The sequence below is a fragment of the Dendrobates tinctorius genome, unplaced genomic scaffold (assembly GCF_039654945.1).
Source record: "Dendrobates tinctorius isolate UK_male_01 unplaced genomic scaffold, ASM3965494v1 ptg000236l, whole genome shotgun sequence".
NCBI lineage: Eukaryota > Metazoa > Chordata > Amphibia > Anura > Dendrobatidae > Dendrobates > Dendrobates tinctorius.
Genome location: NW_027361903.1, coordinates 5,369,342 through 5,382,818, shown reverse-complemented (window position 1 = coordinate 5,382,818; position 13,477 = coordinate 5,369,342). Strand labels below are relative to the sequence as shown.

The following is a 13,477-nucleotide window of genomic DNA, read 5'->3' as shown; positions in this document are numbered from 1 at the left end:
TCCTGCCCCTTGTTCCCCGCGCTCCTGCCCCTTGTTCCCCGTGCTCCGGCTCCTTGTCCTCTGTGCTCCAGCCCCTTGTTCCCCTCGCTCCTGCCCCTTGTCCTCAATATTCCCAGCGCTGCCCTTTATCCTCCATATTCCTGCCCCTTATTCTCCACATTCCTGCCCCTTATTCTCCACATTCCTGCCCCTTATCCTCCACATTCCTGCCCCTTATTCTCCGCGCTCCTGCCCCTTATTCTCCGCGCTCCTGCCCCTTATTCTCCGCGCTCCTGCCCCTTGTTCCCCGCGCTCCTGCCCCTTGTTCCCCGCGCTCCTGCCCCTTGTTCCCCGCGCTCCTGCCCCTTGTTCCCCGAGCTCCTGCCCCTTGTTCCCCGAGCTCCTGCCCCTTGTTCCCCGCGCTCCTGCCCCTTGTTCCCCGCGCTCCGGCCCCTTGTCCTCCGCGCTCCTGCCCCTTGTTCCCCGCGCTCCTGCCCCTTGTTCTCCGCGCTCCGGCCCCTTGTTCCCCGCGCTCCGGCCCCTTGTCCTCCGCGCTCCTGCCCCTTATCCTCCGCGCTCCTGCCCCTTATCCTCCGCGCTCCTGCCCCTTATCCGCCGCGCTCCTGCCCCTTATCCGCCGCGCTCCTGCCCCTTATCCGCCGCGCTCCTGCCCCTTATCCTCCGCGCTCCTGCCCCTTATCCTCCGCGCTCCTGCCCCTTATCCTCCGCGCTCCTGCCCCTTATCCTCCGCGCTCCTGCCCTTTATCCTCCAGACTCCTGCCCCTTATCCTCCGCGCTCCTGCCCCTTATCCTCCGCGCTCCTGCCCCTTATCCTCCGCGCTCCTGCCCCTTGTTCCCCTCCGGCCCCTTGTCCTCTGCGCTCCTGCCCCTTGTTCCCCTCGCTCCTGCCCCTTGTTCCCCGCGCTCCAGCCCCTTGTTCCCCTCGCTCCTGCCCCTTGTTCCTCGCGCTCCTGCCCCTTGTTCCCCGCGCTCCTGCCCCTTGTTCCCCGTGCTCCTGCCCCTTGTTCCCCTCCGGCCCCTTGTCCTCTGCGCTCTGGCCCCTTGTCCTCTGCGCTCCTGCCCCTTGTTCTCTGCGCTCCTGCCCCTTGTTCCCCTCGCTCCTGCCCCTTGTTCCTCGCGCTCCTGCCCCTTGTTCCCCGCGCTCCTGCCCCTTGTTCCCCGCGCTCCTGCCCCTTGTCCTCCACGCTCCGGCCCCTTGTTCCCCGAGCTCCTGCCCCTTGTTCCCCGCGTTCCGTCCCCTTGTTCTCCGCGCTCCGGCCCCTTGTTCCCCGCGCTCCTGCCCCTTGTTCTCCGCGCTCCTGCCCCTTGTTCCCTGCGCTCCGGCCCCTTGTCCTCCGCGCTCCTGCCCCTTATCCTCCGCGCTCCTGCCCCTTATCCTCTGCGCTCCTGCCCCTTATCCGCCGCGCTCCTGCCCCTTATCCGCCGCGCTCCTGCCCCTTATCCGCCGCGCTCCTGCCCCTTATTCTCCAGACTCCTGCCCCTTATCCTCCGCGCTCCTGCCCCTTATCCTCCGCGCTCCTGCCCCTTATCCTCCGCGCTCCTGCCCCTTGTTCCCCTCCGGCCCCTTGTCCTCTGCGCTCCTGCCCCTTGTTCCCCTCGCTCCTGCCCCTTGTTCCCCGCGCTCCGGCCCCTTGTTCCCCGCGCTCCGGCCCCTTGTTCCCCGCGCTCCGGCCCCTTGTCCTCCGCGCTCCGGCCCCTTGTTCCCCATGCTCCGGCCCCTTGTCCTCTGCGCTCCAGCCCCTTGTTCCCCTCGCTCCTGCCCCTTGTTCCCCGCGCTCCTGCCCCTTGTTCCCTGCGCTCCTGCCCCTTGTTCCCCGCGCTCCGGCCCCTTGTTCCCCTCCGGCCCCTTGTCCTCTGCGCATCGGCCCCTTGTCCTCTGCGCTCCTGCCCCTTGTTCCCCGCACTCCTGCCCCTTGTTCCCCGCGCTCCTGCCCCTTGTTCCCCGCGCTCCTGCCCCTTGTTCTCCGCGCTCCTGCCCCTTGTTCTCCGCGCTCCTGCCCCTTGTTCCCCGCGCTCCGGCCCCTTGTCCTCCGCGCTCCTGCCCCTTGTTCCCCGTGCTCCTGCCCCTTGTTCCCCGCGCTCCTGCCCCTTGTTCCCCGCGCTCCTGCCCCTTGTTCTCCACGCTCCTGCCCCTTGTTCCCCGCGCTCCGGCCCCTTGTCCTCTGCGCTCCTGCCCCTTGTTCCCCGCGCTCCTGCCCCTTGTTCTCCGCGCTCCGGCCCCTTGTTCCCCGCGCTCCGGCCCCTTGTCCTCTGCGCTCCTACCCCTTGTTCCCCTCACTCCTGCCCCTTGTCCTCTGCGCTCCTGCCCCTTGTTCCCCTCGCTCCTGCCCCTTGTTCCCCTCGCTCCTGCCCCTTGTTCTCCGCGCTCCTGCCCCTTGTTCTCCGCGCTCCTGCCCCTTGTTCCCCTCGCTCCTGCCCCTTGTTCCCCGCGCTCCTGCCCCTTGTTCCCCGCGCTCCTGCCCCTTGTTCCCCTCGCTCCTGCCCCTTGTTCCCCTCGCTCCTGCCCCTTGTTCCCCGCGCTCCTGCCCCTCGTTCCCCTCGCTCCGGCCCCTCGTCCTCCTCGCTCCGGCCCCTCGTCCTCTGCGCTCCTGCCCCTTGTTCCCCGCGCTCCTGCCCCTTGTTCCCCGCGCTCCTGCCCCTTGTTCCCCGCGCTCCTGCCCCTTGTTCCCCTCGCTCCTGCCCCTTGTTCCCCTCGCTCCTGCCCCTCGTTCCGGCCCCTCGTCCTCCGCGCTCCGGCCCCTTGTCCTCTGCGCTCCGGCCCCTTGTTCTTTGCGCTCCTGCCCCTTGTTCCCCGCGCTCCTGCCCCTTGTTCCCCTCGCTCCTGCCCCTTGTTCTCCGTACTCCTGCCCCTTGTCCTCCGCGCTCCTGCCCCTCGTCCTCCGCGCTCCGACCCCTTGTCCTCTGCGCTCCTGCCCCCTGTTCCCCTCGCTCCGGCCCCTTGTCCTCCGCGCTCCTGCCCCTCATTCTCCAGACTTCTGTCCTTCCCCCGGCATCTGGATCTCGGCTTCTGGGCAGATCCTGACTAATGGCCGCTCATTCTTGTCTCACCAGAGCTCGGAGTTATCACAAGTTCAGTTTTTTTATTTGTTGCCAGTCTTAAGGGATGGGGAGGGTAAACTGGGCAATTGCCGAGTGGTGGTCTCAGGACCGTCCCCTCCAATGTACACTAAAGATAGCTATGACAAAAGGAGGTCACCCTTTCAGAGCTCCTGAGTCCCCTTATAAAGGCTCCTCACAGGTACTGAGGCTCCTCCTATGCACAGAGGCTCCTCCCCCAGTCTGAGCAGCAGTTTTCTAATCACCTTCCATCGATGTTTTAGTTGATGTCGTTTTTAGTCATTGCACTGGGAATCGTAATGCTCACCTGGTACTTATACTCACAAGCCAATCTGAGCAAGCAGTGCTGCAGTGAAAAGCATGGGGGAGAGACAGGGGGTGGATGCCAGACTACAACAGACATTGCCATTAAACTGCAGACACTGATTATAGCCGTGTGCTCATGGCGCAGATATAGGTAGAAGCCAATAAATGTGCAGTGCCCCAAAAAGCAGCGACTATGTCACCTACAGTCAGGGGGGCGCTAAACAGTCCCTAAACCGACCAATTAGGGGCGTTCAAATAATGGAAGGCTACCAGCTCCGCCCCATCACCGATACTATGTAACTACATTCCCGACTTGAATGATCAACTCCTAAACTGATATCCATGACCTATGACCTTTAGGGTTTGGCACACCGTGAGGTCATTGTCTAGCCCAATGCATCCCGCAGGGTCCTAGAGACTGACACATTCGCTTCATTAATTGTGTTTATTCTGTACAAACAAATTGAAAATTCTACAAACGTTTCTCGAATAATTTGGATTGTATGAAAACTGATCCCGCCAGTCCTACAGTAAGTGCTACGGCGCAATCCACTGGAGTGATAGGTCACATACATACATCACTACTATACACCGCCCTCTAGAGGAGAGGAGCGGCGCTGCGAGGTCACCGGGAGAATAAATAATCATATTAATGAGAATGACGTTTCAATAATACAGGAAAATACGAAGAAGCAAAAGCCGCTCAGCGAGTCCACAACATCATCATCACCCGACACCGCGGGATCAGCGCCCTCACTTCTTCACAGGAAGAGTTCTTCTCCGTTTTACTTGAAGAATCTCGGAGGCGTCTCTGTTTATATCACCGAAAGATTCTACATCCGCTCCACCCTGAGAAAACAAAGAAACGAGTCAGACAGACGAGGCGCGAGAGTTGGGGGTCATAGTCCTATACCCCAGGTGTCATTATCCTGTACCCCGAGTGTCAGCATCACTATCCTGTACCCCGAGTGTCAGTGTCATTATCCTGTACCCCCAGTGTCAGGGTCATTATCCTGTACCCCGAGTGTCAGTGTCATTATCCTGTACCCCCAGTGTCAGTGTCATTATCCTGTACCCCGAGTGTCAGTGTCATTATCCTGTACCCCGAGTGTCAGCGTCACTATCCTGTACCCCGAGTGTCAGTGTCATTATCCTGTACCCCGAGTGTCAGCGTCATTATCCTGTACCCCGAGTGTCAGTGTCATTATCCTGTACCCCGAGTGTCAGGGTCATTATCCTGTACCCCGAGTGTCAGCGTCATTATCCTGTACCCCGAGTGTCAGCGTCATTATCCTGTACCCCCAGTGTCAGGGTCATTATCCTGTACCCCGAGTGTCAGCGTCATTATCCTGTACCCCGAGTGTCAGGGTCATTATCCTGTACCCCCAGTGTCAGTGTCAATATCCTGTACCCCGAGTGTCAGCGTCATTATCCTGTACCCCCAGTGTCAGCGTCATTATCCTGTACCCCCAGTGTCAGGGTCATTATCCTGTACCCCCAGTGTCAGGGTCATTATCCTGTACCCCCAGTGTCAGGGTCATTATCCTGTACCCCCAGTGTCAGTGTCATTATCCTGTACCCCCAGTGTCAGGGTCATTATCCTGTACCCCCAGTGTCAGTGTCATTATCCTGTACCCCGAGTGTCAGTGTCATTATCCTGTACCCCGAGTGTCAGTGTCATTATCCTGTACCCCGAGTGTCAGTGTCATTATCCTGTACCCCGAGTGTCAGTGTCATTATCCCGTACCCCCAGTGTCAGTGTCATTATCCCGTACCCCCAGTGTCAGTGTCATTATCCCGTACCCCCAGTGTCAGTGTCATTATCCTGTACCCCGAGTGTCAGTGTCATTATCCCGTACCCCCAGTGTCAGTGTCATTATCCTGTACCCCCAGTGTCAGTGTCATTATCCTGTACCCCCAGTGTCAGTGTCATTATCCTGTACCCCCAGTGTCATTATCCCGTACCCCCAGTGTCAGGGTCATTATCCTGTACCCCGAGTGTCAGTGTCATTATCCTGTACCCCCAGTGTCAGTGTCATTATCCCGTACCCCCAGTGTCAGTGTCATTATCCCGTACCCCCAGTGTCAGTATCCCGTACCCCGAGTGTCAGTGTCATTATCCCGTACCCCGAGTGTCAGCGTCATTATCCTGTACCCCCAGTGTCAGCGTCATTATCCTGTACCCCGAGTGTCAGCGTCATTATCCTGTACCCCGAGTGTCAGCGTCTTCATCCTGTACCCCGAGTGTCAGCGTCTTCATCCTGTACCCCGAGTGTCAGCGTCTTCATCCTGTACCCCCAGTGTCAGTGTCATTATCCTGTACCCCGAGTGTCAGTGTCATTATCCTGTACCCCCAGTGTCAGTGTCATTATCCTGTACCCCAAGTGTCAGCGTCATTATCCTGTACCCCGAGTGTCAGCGTCATTATCCTGTACCCCGAGTGTCAGCGTCATTATCCTGTACCCCGAGTGTCAGTGTCATTATCCTGTACCCCGAGTGTCAGCGTCATTATCCTGTACCCCCAGTGTCAGGAGTCGCTGTCTCTCTGTCTGTCTGGGTTACCTACCTCTCCGTAGTCTCTCTCTGCTGATTGCTGCCACTCTCCGTCCCCTGCATTCCTCTGTTCGGCAGCCTGGCGGGCGAGCTCCACCTTGTAATACCCGGGGGGCGTCCACCCGACTCCTTTCATCCAGTTCAAATCAGATTTGTATTTAACCTAAAATTATAACATCAGATTACAATTACTAATGTTAGGACAGCGGCCAATTAGCCCCATACACGAGCCCCATAGGCGACTCCAATAGACATGAGCCTCCTGTATGAGCCCCGTAGATGACCCCAATACACAAGCCACACAGACCACCACTATAGATGAGCCTTATGGACATGTAAAGCGCCATGGAATAAATGGTGCTATAATAATAATGGACGACCCCCATAGACGAGCCCTCGCTTGCTGCTGGGACATGATTTGGCCCGGTTCGGCACTGGGCCCGATTCAGCACTGGACCAGTTCAGCACTGGGTCCGGTTCAGCACTGGGTCCGGTTCACCACTGGCTCCGGTTCACCACTGGCTCCGGTTCACCACTGGCTCGGGTTCACCACTGGCTCCGGTTAAGTACTGGATCCGATCAGCACTGGCTCCGGGTTCAGCACTGGCTCCGGGTTCAGCACTGGCTCCGGGTTCAGCACTGGCTCCGGGTTCAGCACAGAGTTTGGATCAGCACTGGCTCCGGGTTCAGCACTGTCTCTGGTTAAGCACTGGCTCCGGTTCAGCACTGGCTCCAGTTCAGCACGGGGTTCGGATCAGCACTGGCTCCGGTTCAGCACTGGCTCCGATCAGCACTGGCTCCGGTTCAGCTCTGGCTCCGGTTCAGCACTGGCTCCGGTTCAGAACTGGCTCCGGTTCAGCACTGGCTCCGGTTCAGCACTGGCTCCGGTTCAGCACTGGCTCCGGTTCAGCACGGGGTTCGGATCAGCACTGGCTCCGGTTCAGCACTGGCTCCGATCAGCACTGGCTCCGGTTCAGCTCTGGCTCCGGTTCAGCACTGGCTCCGGTTCAGCACTGGCTCCGGGTTCAGCACTGGCTCCGGGTTCAGCACTGGCTCCGGGTTCAGCACAGGGTTTGGATCAGCACTGGCTCCGGGTTCAGCACTGTCTCCGGTTAAGCACTGGCTCCGGTTCAGCACTGGCTCCGGTTCAGCACGGGGTTCGGATCAGCACTGGCTCCGGTTCAGCACTGGCTCCGATCAGCACTGGCTCCGGGTTCAGCACTGGCTCCGGGTTCAGCACTGGCTCCGGGTTCAGCACTGGCTCCGGGTTCAGCACTGGCTCCGGGTTCAGCACTGGCTCGGGTTCAGCACTGGCTCCGGTTCAGCACTGGCTCCGGTTCAGAACTGGCTCCGGTTCAGCACTGGCTCCGGTTCAGAACTGGCTCCGGTTCAGCACTGGCTCCGGTTCAGCACTGGCTCCGGTTCAGAACTGGCTCCGGTTCAGCACTGGCTCCGGTTCAGCACGGGGTTCGGATCAGCACTGGCTCCGGTTCAGCACTGGCTCCGATCAGCTCTGGCTCCGGTTCAGCTCTGGCTCCGGTTCAGCACTGGCTCCGGTTCAGCACTGGCTCCGGTTCAGCACTGGCTCCGGTTCAGCACTGGCTCCGGTTCAGCACGGGGTTCGGATCAGCACTGGCTCCGGTTCAGCACTGGCTCCGATCAGCACTGGCTCCGGTTCAGCACTGGCTCCGGTTCAGCACTGGCTCCGGGTTCAGCACTGGCTCCGGGTTCAGCACTGGCTCCGGGTTCAGCACAGGGTTTGGATCAGCACTGGCTCCGGGTTCAGCACTGTCTCCGGTTAAGCACTGGCTCCGGTTCAGCACTGGCTCCGGTTCAGCACGGGGTTCGGATCAGCACTGGCTCCGGTTCAGCACTGGCTCCGATCAGCACTGGCTCCGGGTTCAGCACTGGCTCCGGGTTCAGCACTGGCTCCGGGTTCAGCACTGGCTCCGGGTTCAGCACTGGCTCGGGTTCAGCACTGGCTCCGGTTCAGAACTGGCTCCGGTTCAGCACTGGCTCCGGTTCAGCACTGGCTCCGGTTCAGCACTGGCTCCGGTTCAGAACTGGCTCCGGTTCAGCACTGGGTTCGGATCAGCACTGGCTCCGGTTCAGCACTGGCTCCGATCAGCTCTGGCTCCGGTTCAGCTCTGGCTCCGGTTCAGCACTGGCTCCGGTTCAGCACTGGCTCCGGGTTCAGCACTGGCTCCGGGTTCAGCACTGGCTCCGGGTTCAGCACAGGGTTTGGATCAGCACTGGCTCCGGGTTCAGCACTGTCTCCGGTTAAGCACTGGCTCCGGTTCAGCACGGGGTTCGGATCAGCACTGGCTCCGGTTCAGCACTGGCTCCGATCAGCACTGGCTCCGGGTTCAGCACTGGCTCCGGGTTCAGCACTGGCTCCGGGTTCAGCACTGGCTCCTGTTCAGCACTGGCTCCGGGTTCAGCACTGGCTCCGGTTCAGCACTGGCTCCGGTTCAGCACTGGGTCCGGATCAGCACTGGGTCCGGATCAGCACTGGCTCCGGGTTCTGCACTGGGCCCGGTTCAGCACTGGCTCCGGGTTCAGCACTGGCTCCGGGTTCAGCACTGGCTCCGGGTTCAGCACTGGCTCCGGTTCAGCACAGGGTTTGGATCAGCACTGGCTCCGGGTTCAGCACTGTCTCTGGTTAAGCACTGGCTCCGGTTCAGCACTGGCTCCGGTTCAGCACGGGGTTCGGATCAGCACTGGCTCCGGTTCAGCACTGGCTCCGATCAGCACTGGCTCCGGTTCACCACTGGCTCCGGTTCACCACTGGCTCCGGGTTCAGCACTGGCTCCGGGTTCAGCACTGGCTCCGGGTTCAGCACTGGCTCCGGGTTCAGCACTGGCTCCGGTTCAGCACTGGCTCCGGTTCAGCACGGGGTTCGGATCAGCACTGGGTCCGGATCAGCACTGGGTCCGGATCAGCACTGGCTCCGGATCAGCACTGGCTCCGGGTTCTGCACTGGGCCCGGTTCAGCACTGGCTCCGGTTCAGCACTGGCTCCGGGTTCAGCACTGGCTCCGGTTCAGCACTGGCTCCGATCAGCACTGGCTCCGGTTCACCACTGGCTCCGGGTTCAGCACTGGCTCCGGGTTCAGCACTGGCTCCGGGTTCAGCACTGGCTCCGGTTCAGCACTGGCTCCGGTTCAGCACGGGGTTCGGATCAGCACTGGGTCCGGATCAGCACTGGGTCCGGGTTCTGCACTGGGCCCGGTTCAGCACTGGCTCCGGTTCAGCACTGGCTCCGGGTTCAGCACTGGCTCCGGTTCAGCACTGGCTCCGGTTCAGCACTGGCTCCGGTTCAGCACGGGGTTTGGATCAGCACTGGGTCCGGATCAGCACTGGCTCCGGGTTCAGCACTGGGCCCGGTTCAGCACTGGTCTGGTTCTGGACGGGGCACTCACATCGCTCTGCAGTCCGTGCGCCTGCTTGGCATGTTTCAGCGCCAGCTGCTCTGGGTCGCACGTGTACTGGTGCAGGTGCTGCCGGTAGTGGACGTCGCTCGCCTGCTCCTGGCTCTTCTTGGCCTGGATGAATCCCGGTTGATCCAGATGAGTCCGCACCTTGGACCTCGCCTCCGCGGAGCGTTTCTTGTATTCGCGGTCGCTCTGCAGTTTGCTGATTCTCATGACGTGTTGTGTTTTGGGGTCATCGCTGACGCTGCGGAAGCCGATCTGATGCCCCCGATCCCTCACGAAGGCTTCTCTGTAGCGCAACTGCAGCAGAAAAATGATGTTAAAGCAAAGGACCAAATGCCCCTGGGCGGAGGTGCTGCCCCCTAGTGGAAGAGCTAAAATCCACCTTACATCACTGGCGATCTCCCTGGATGCTTTTGCGGTCTGGAAAGGAATGGCGTCCAGGCGCAGGTCATAGCCCACCGCACGGGACTGCTCCCACCGGGTCCTGTACGCTTTCTGCCCAAAGAAAAACAGCAGAAAATCATTTTAATCCACATCTTATGGTCCATAGATGTTACTTATGCTTTACACTGCAGCACTGCTCATTTTGTTATTTAAAATATGAGGCAAAATATAAGCAGGAAAATGAGCAAAGTCATAAGGTCGTCTGCCCGCACGGCTCCATGACATACAGAGATCACTGCGACTAATTCCATCAATCCAGAGAATGAAACGTACGTCACTGATCTGAGCGGCGTTGACCCGAGCGCGGATGAAATCGGGATGGTCTGCGGGTAGCGAGCATCTGTGCAGCGAGTCCTGATCCCCCGATTTATACAATCTCTGCAAACACAAACGTGGAAGAGATACAGCACTGTGCAAAAGTTATAGGCAGGGGGAGAAAGGAAAATCCAAGAGGCGCCACTCCGGCACCAATCCTTACAAATAATAACGTGGGTTAACCCTTTCTTCTACAGCAAAAAGCCGCATACAGAAAGGTATGGTGGTCTCTGGTGCTGCATTACAATTAGCACATGTCATCCCAGAACAGCGGCGCTCACCGGATCTGAGATTACAAACCTACACTCCACAGAACGCAGCAAGCAAAGCGGGAGGAGACTGCAGAGCAAGATGCCTCCAGGGAGAGAAGGGTTAATGGCAACTCACAAAATACTGCAGAAAAGAGAAATGTGAATCTCATCAGTATCTGGTGACCCCATCTCCTCCATCATCAGTATCTGGTGACCGCCCGTCACCTACATCATCAGTATCTGGTGACCCCATGTCTCCTCCATCATCAGTATCTGGTGACCCCATGTCTCCTCCATCATCAGTATCTGGTGACCCCATGTCCCCCCCATCATCAGTATCTGGTGACCGCCCATCACCTCCATCATCAGTATCTGGTGACCGCCCGTCACCTCCATCATCAGTATCTGATGACCGCCCGTCACCTCCATCGTCAGTATCTGGTGACTGCCCGTTGCCTCCATTACGATACTGATAATGGAGGTGACGGGCGGTCACCAGATACGGATGATGGAGGAGACATGGGGTCACCAGATACTGATCAGATTTACATTTCTTTTTTTTTCCTTCAGCACATTGTTAATTGATAGTTATAAACTACTCAAATTTCTTCTTTTGAAAACAGTTTAACTTTTTATCATCTTTTTCACAACTGCATAAAACTTTTCCACAGTGCTCTAACTGCCTAATAACTGAAAGCTGACTCTTCAGCCCCAAACAGCTTATATTATACTCCAGAGCGGCGCTCACTGTGTACATACATTAGATTACTGATCCTGCGTTACATCATGCATTATACTCCAGAGCTGCACTCACTATTCTGCTGGTGCAGTCACTGTGTACATACATTACATTATTGATCCTGAGTTACCTCCTGTATTATACCCCAGAGCTGCACTCACTATTCTGCTGGTGCAGTCACTGTGTACATACATTACATTACTGATCCTGCGTTACATCCTGTATTATACCCCAGAGCTGCACTCACTATTCTGCTGGTGCAGTCACTGTGTACATACATTACATTACTGATCCTGCGTTACATCCTGTATTATACCCCAGAGCTGCACTCACTATTCTGCTGGTGCAGTCACTGTGTACATACATTACATTACTGATCCTGCGTTACATCCTGCATTATACTCCGGAGCTGCACTCACTATTCTGCTGGTGCAGTCACTGTGTACATACATTACATTACTGATTCTGAGTTACATCCTGTATTATACTCCAGAGCTGCACTCACTATTCTGCTGGTGCAGTCACTGTGTACATACATTACATTACTGATCCTGCGTTACATCCTGCATTATACTCCATAGCTGCACTCACTATTCTGCTGGTGCAGTCACTGTGTACATACATTACATTACTGATCCTGAGTTACATCCTGTATTATACCCCAGAGCTGCACTCACTAATCTGCTGGTGTAGTCACTGTGTACATACACTCCATTACTGACCCTGAGTTACATCCTGTATTATTCTCCAGAGCTGCACTCACTATTCTGCTGGTGCAGTCACTGTGTACATACATTACTAATCCGGAGTTACATCCTGTATTATACTCCAGAGCTGCACTCACTATTCTGCTGGTGCAGTCACTGTGTACATAATTTACATTACTGATCCTGAGTTACATCCTGTATTATACTCCAGAGCTGCACTCACTATTCTGCTGGTGTAGTCACTGTGTACATACATTACATTACTGATCCTGAGATACATCCTGTATTATACCCCAGAGCTGCACTCACTAATCTGCTGGTGTAGTCACTGTGTACATACACTCCATTACTGACCCTGAGTTACATCCTGTATTATACTGCAGAGCTGCACTCACTATTCTGCTGGTGCAGTCACTGTGTACATACATTACTAATCCGGAGTTACATCCTGTATTATACTCCAGAGCTGCACTCACTATTCTGCTGGTGCAGTCACTGTGTACATAATTTACATTACTGATCCTGAGTTACATCCTGTATTATACTCCAGAGCTGCACTCACTATTCTGCTGGTGCAGTCACTGTGTACATACATTACATTACTGATCCTGAGATACATCCTGTATTATACCCCAGAGCTGCACTCACTATTCTGCTGGTGCAGTCACTGTGTACATACATTACATTACTGATCCTGCGTTACTGTACATCCTGTATTATACCCTAGAGCAAAGCCGTTAGATATTCTGATATTCTTACCTCACTGCACTGCTGATAACTATTCTTGGCATGTAGGAGACTCGGAGAATCTGTAACTGCAGTAAAAGACATTGATCCAGGATTCTGTCGATATTTGTTCTGTGAGGGAATAATATAGCATGTAAGAATTGCAGTATTATAGTAGTTATATTCTTGTACATAGGGGCAGTATTATAGTAGTTATATTCTTGTACATAGGGACAGTATTATAGTAGTTATATTCTTGTATATAGGAGCAGTATTATAGTAGTTATATTCTTGTATATAGGAGCAGTATTATAGTAGTTATATTCTTGTACATAGGGACTGTATTATAGTAGTTATATTCCTGTACATAGGAGCAGTATTATAGTAGTTATATTCTTGTATATAGGAGCAGTATTATAGTAGTTATATTCTTGTACATAGGGGCAGTATTATAGTAGTTATATTCTTGTACATGAGGGCAGTATTATAGTAGTTATATTCTTGTACATAGGGACAGTATTATAGTAGTTATATTCTTGTACATAGGGGCAGTATTATAGTAGTTATATTCTTGTACATGGAGGCAGTATTATAGTAGTTATATTCTTGTACATAGGGGCAGTATTATAGAAATTATATTCTTGTACATGGAGGCAGTATTATAGTAGTTATATTCTTGTACATGGAGGCAGTATTATAGTAGTTATATTCTTGTACATGGAGGCAGTATTATAGTAGTTATATTCTTGTACATGGGGGCAGTATTATAGTAGTTATATTCTTGTACATGAGGGCAGTATTATAGTAGTTATATTCTTGTACATAGGGACAGTATTATAGTAGTTATATTCTTGTACATAGGGGCAGTATTATAGTAGTTATATTCTTGTACATAGGGGCAGTATTATAGTAATTATATTCTTGTACATAGGGGGCAGTATTA

At 55.5% G+C, this 13,477-nt stretch overlaps 1 protein-coding gene across 3 annotated transcripts in view; it reads right to left on the bottom strand.

The window, feature by feature from the left end:
* Positions 1-3,794: 3,794 nt before the first annotated feature.
* NRAP (nebulin related anchoring protein) overlaps positions 3,795-13,477 on the bottom strand; it is a 188,470-nt gene continuing 178,787 nt past the window's right edge. For all 3 annotated transcript variants that reach the window (XM_073556640.1, XM_073556641.1, XM_073556642.1), the window contains 6 exons: positions 12,568-12,666; positions 10,070-10,174; positions 9,740-9,847; positions 9,338-9,649; positions 5,930-6,079; positions 3,795-4,212 (listed from right to left, as the gene is read on the bottom strand). In XM_073556640.1, the coding sequence (XP_073412741.1) occupies positions 4,117-4,212; positions 5,930-6,079; positions 9,338-9,649; positions 9,740-9,847; positions 10,070-10,174; positions 12,568-12,666 (870 nt within the window). In that variant the 3' untranslated portion in view covers positions 3,795-4,116. The remainder of the gene's footprint in view (positions 4,213-5,929; positions 6,080-9,337; positions 9,650-9,739; positions 9,848-10,069; positions 10,175-12,567; positions 12,667-13,477) is intronic.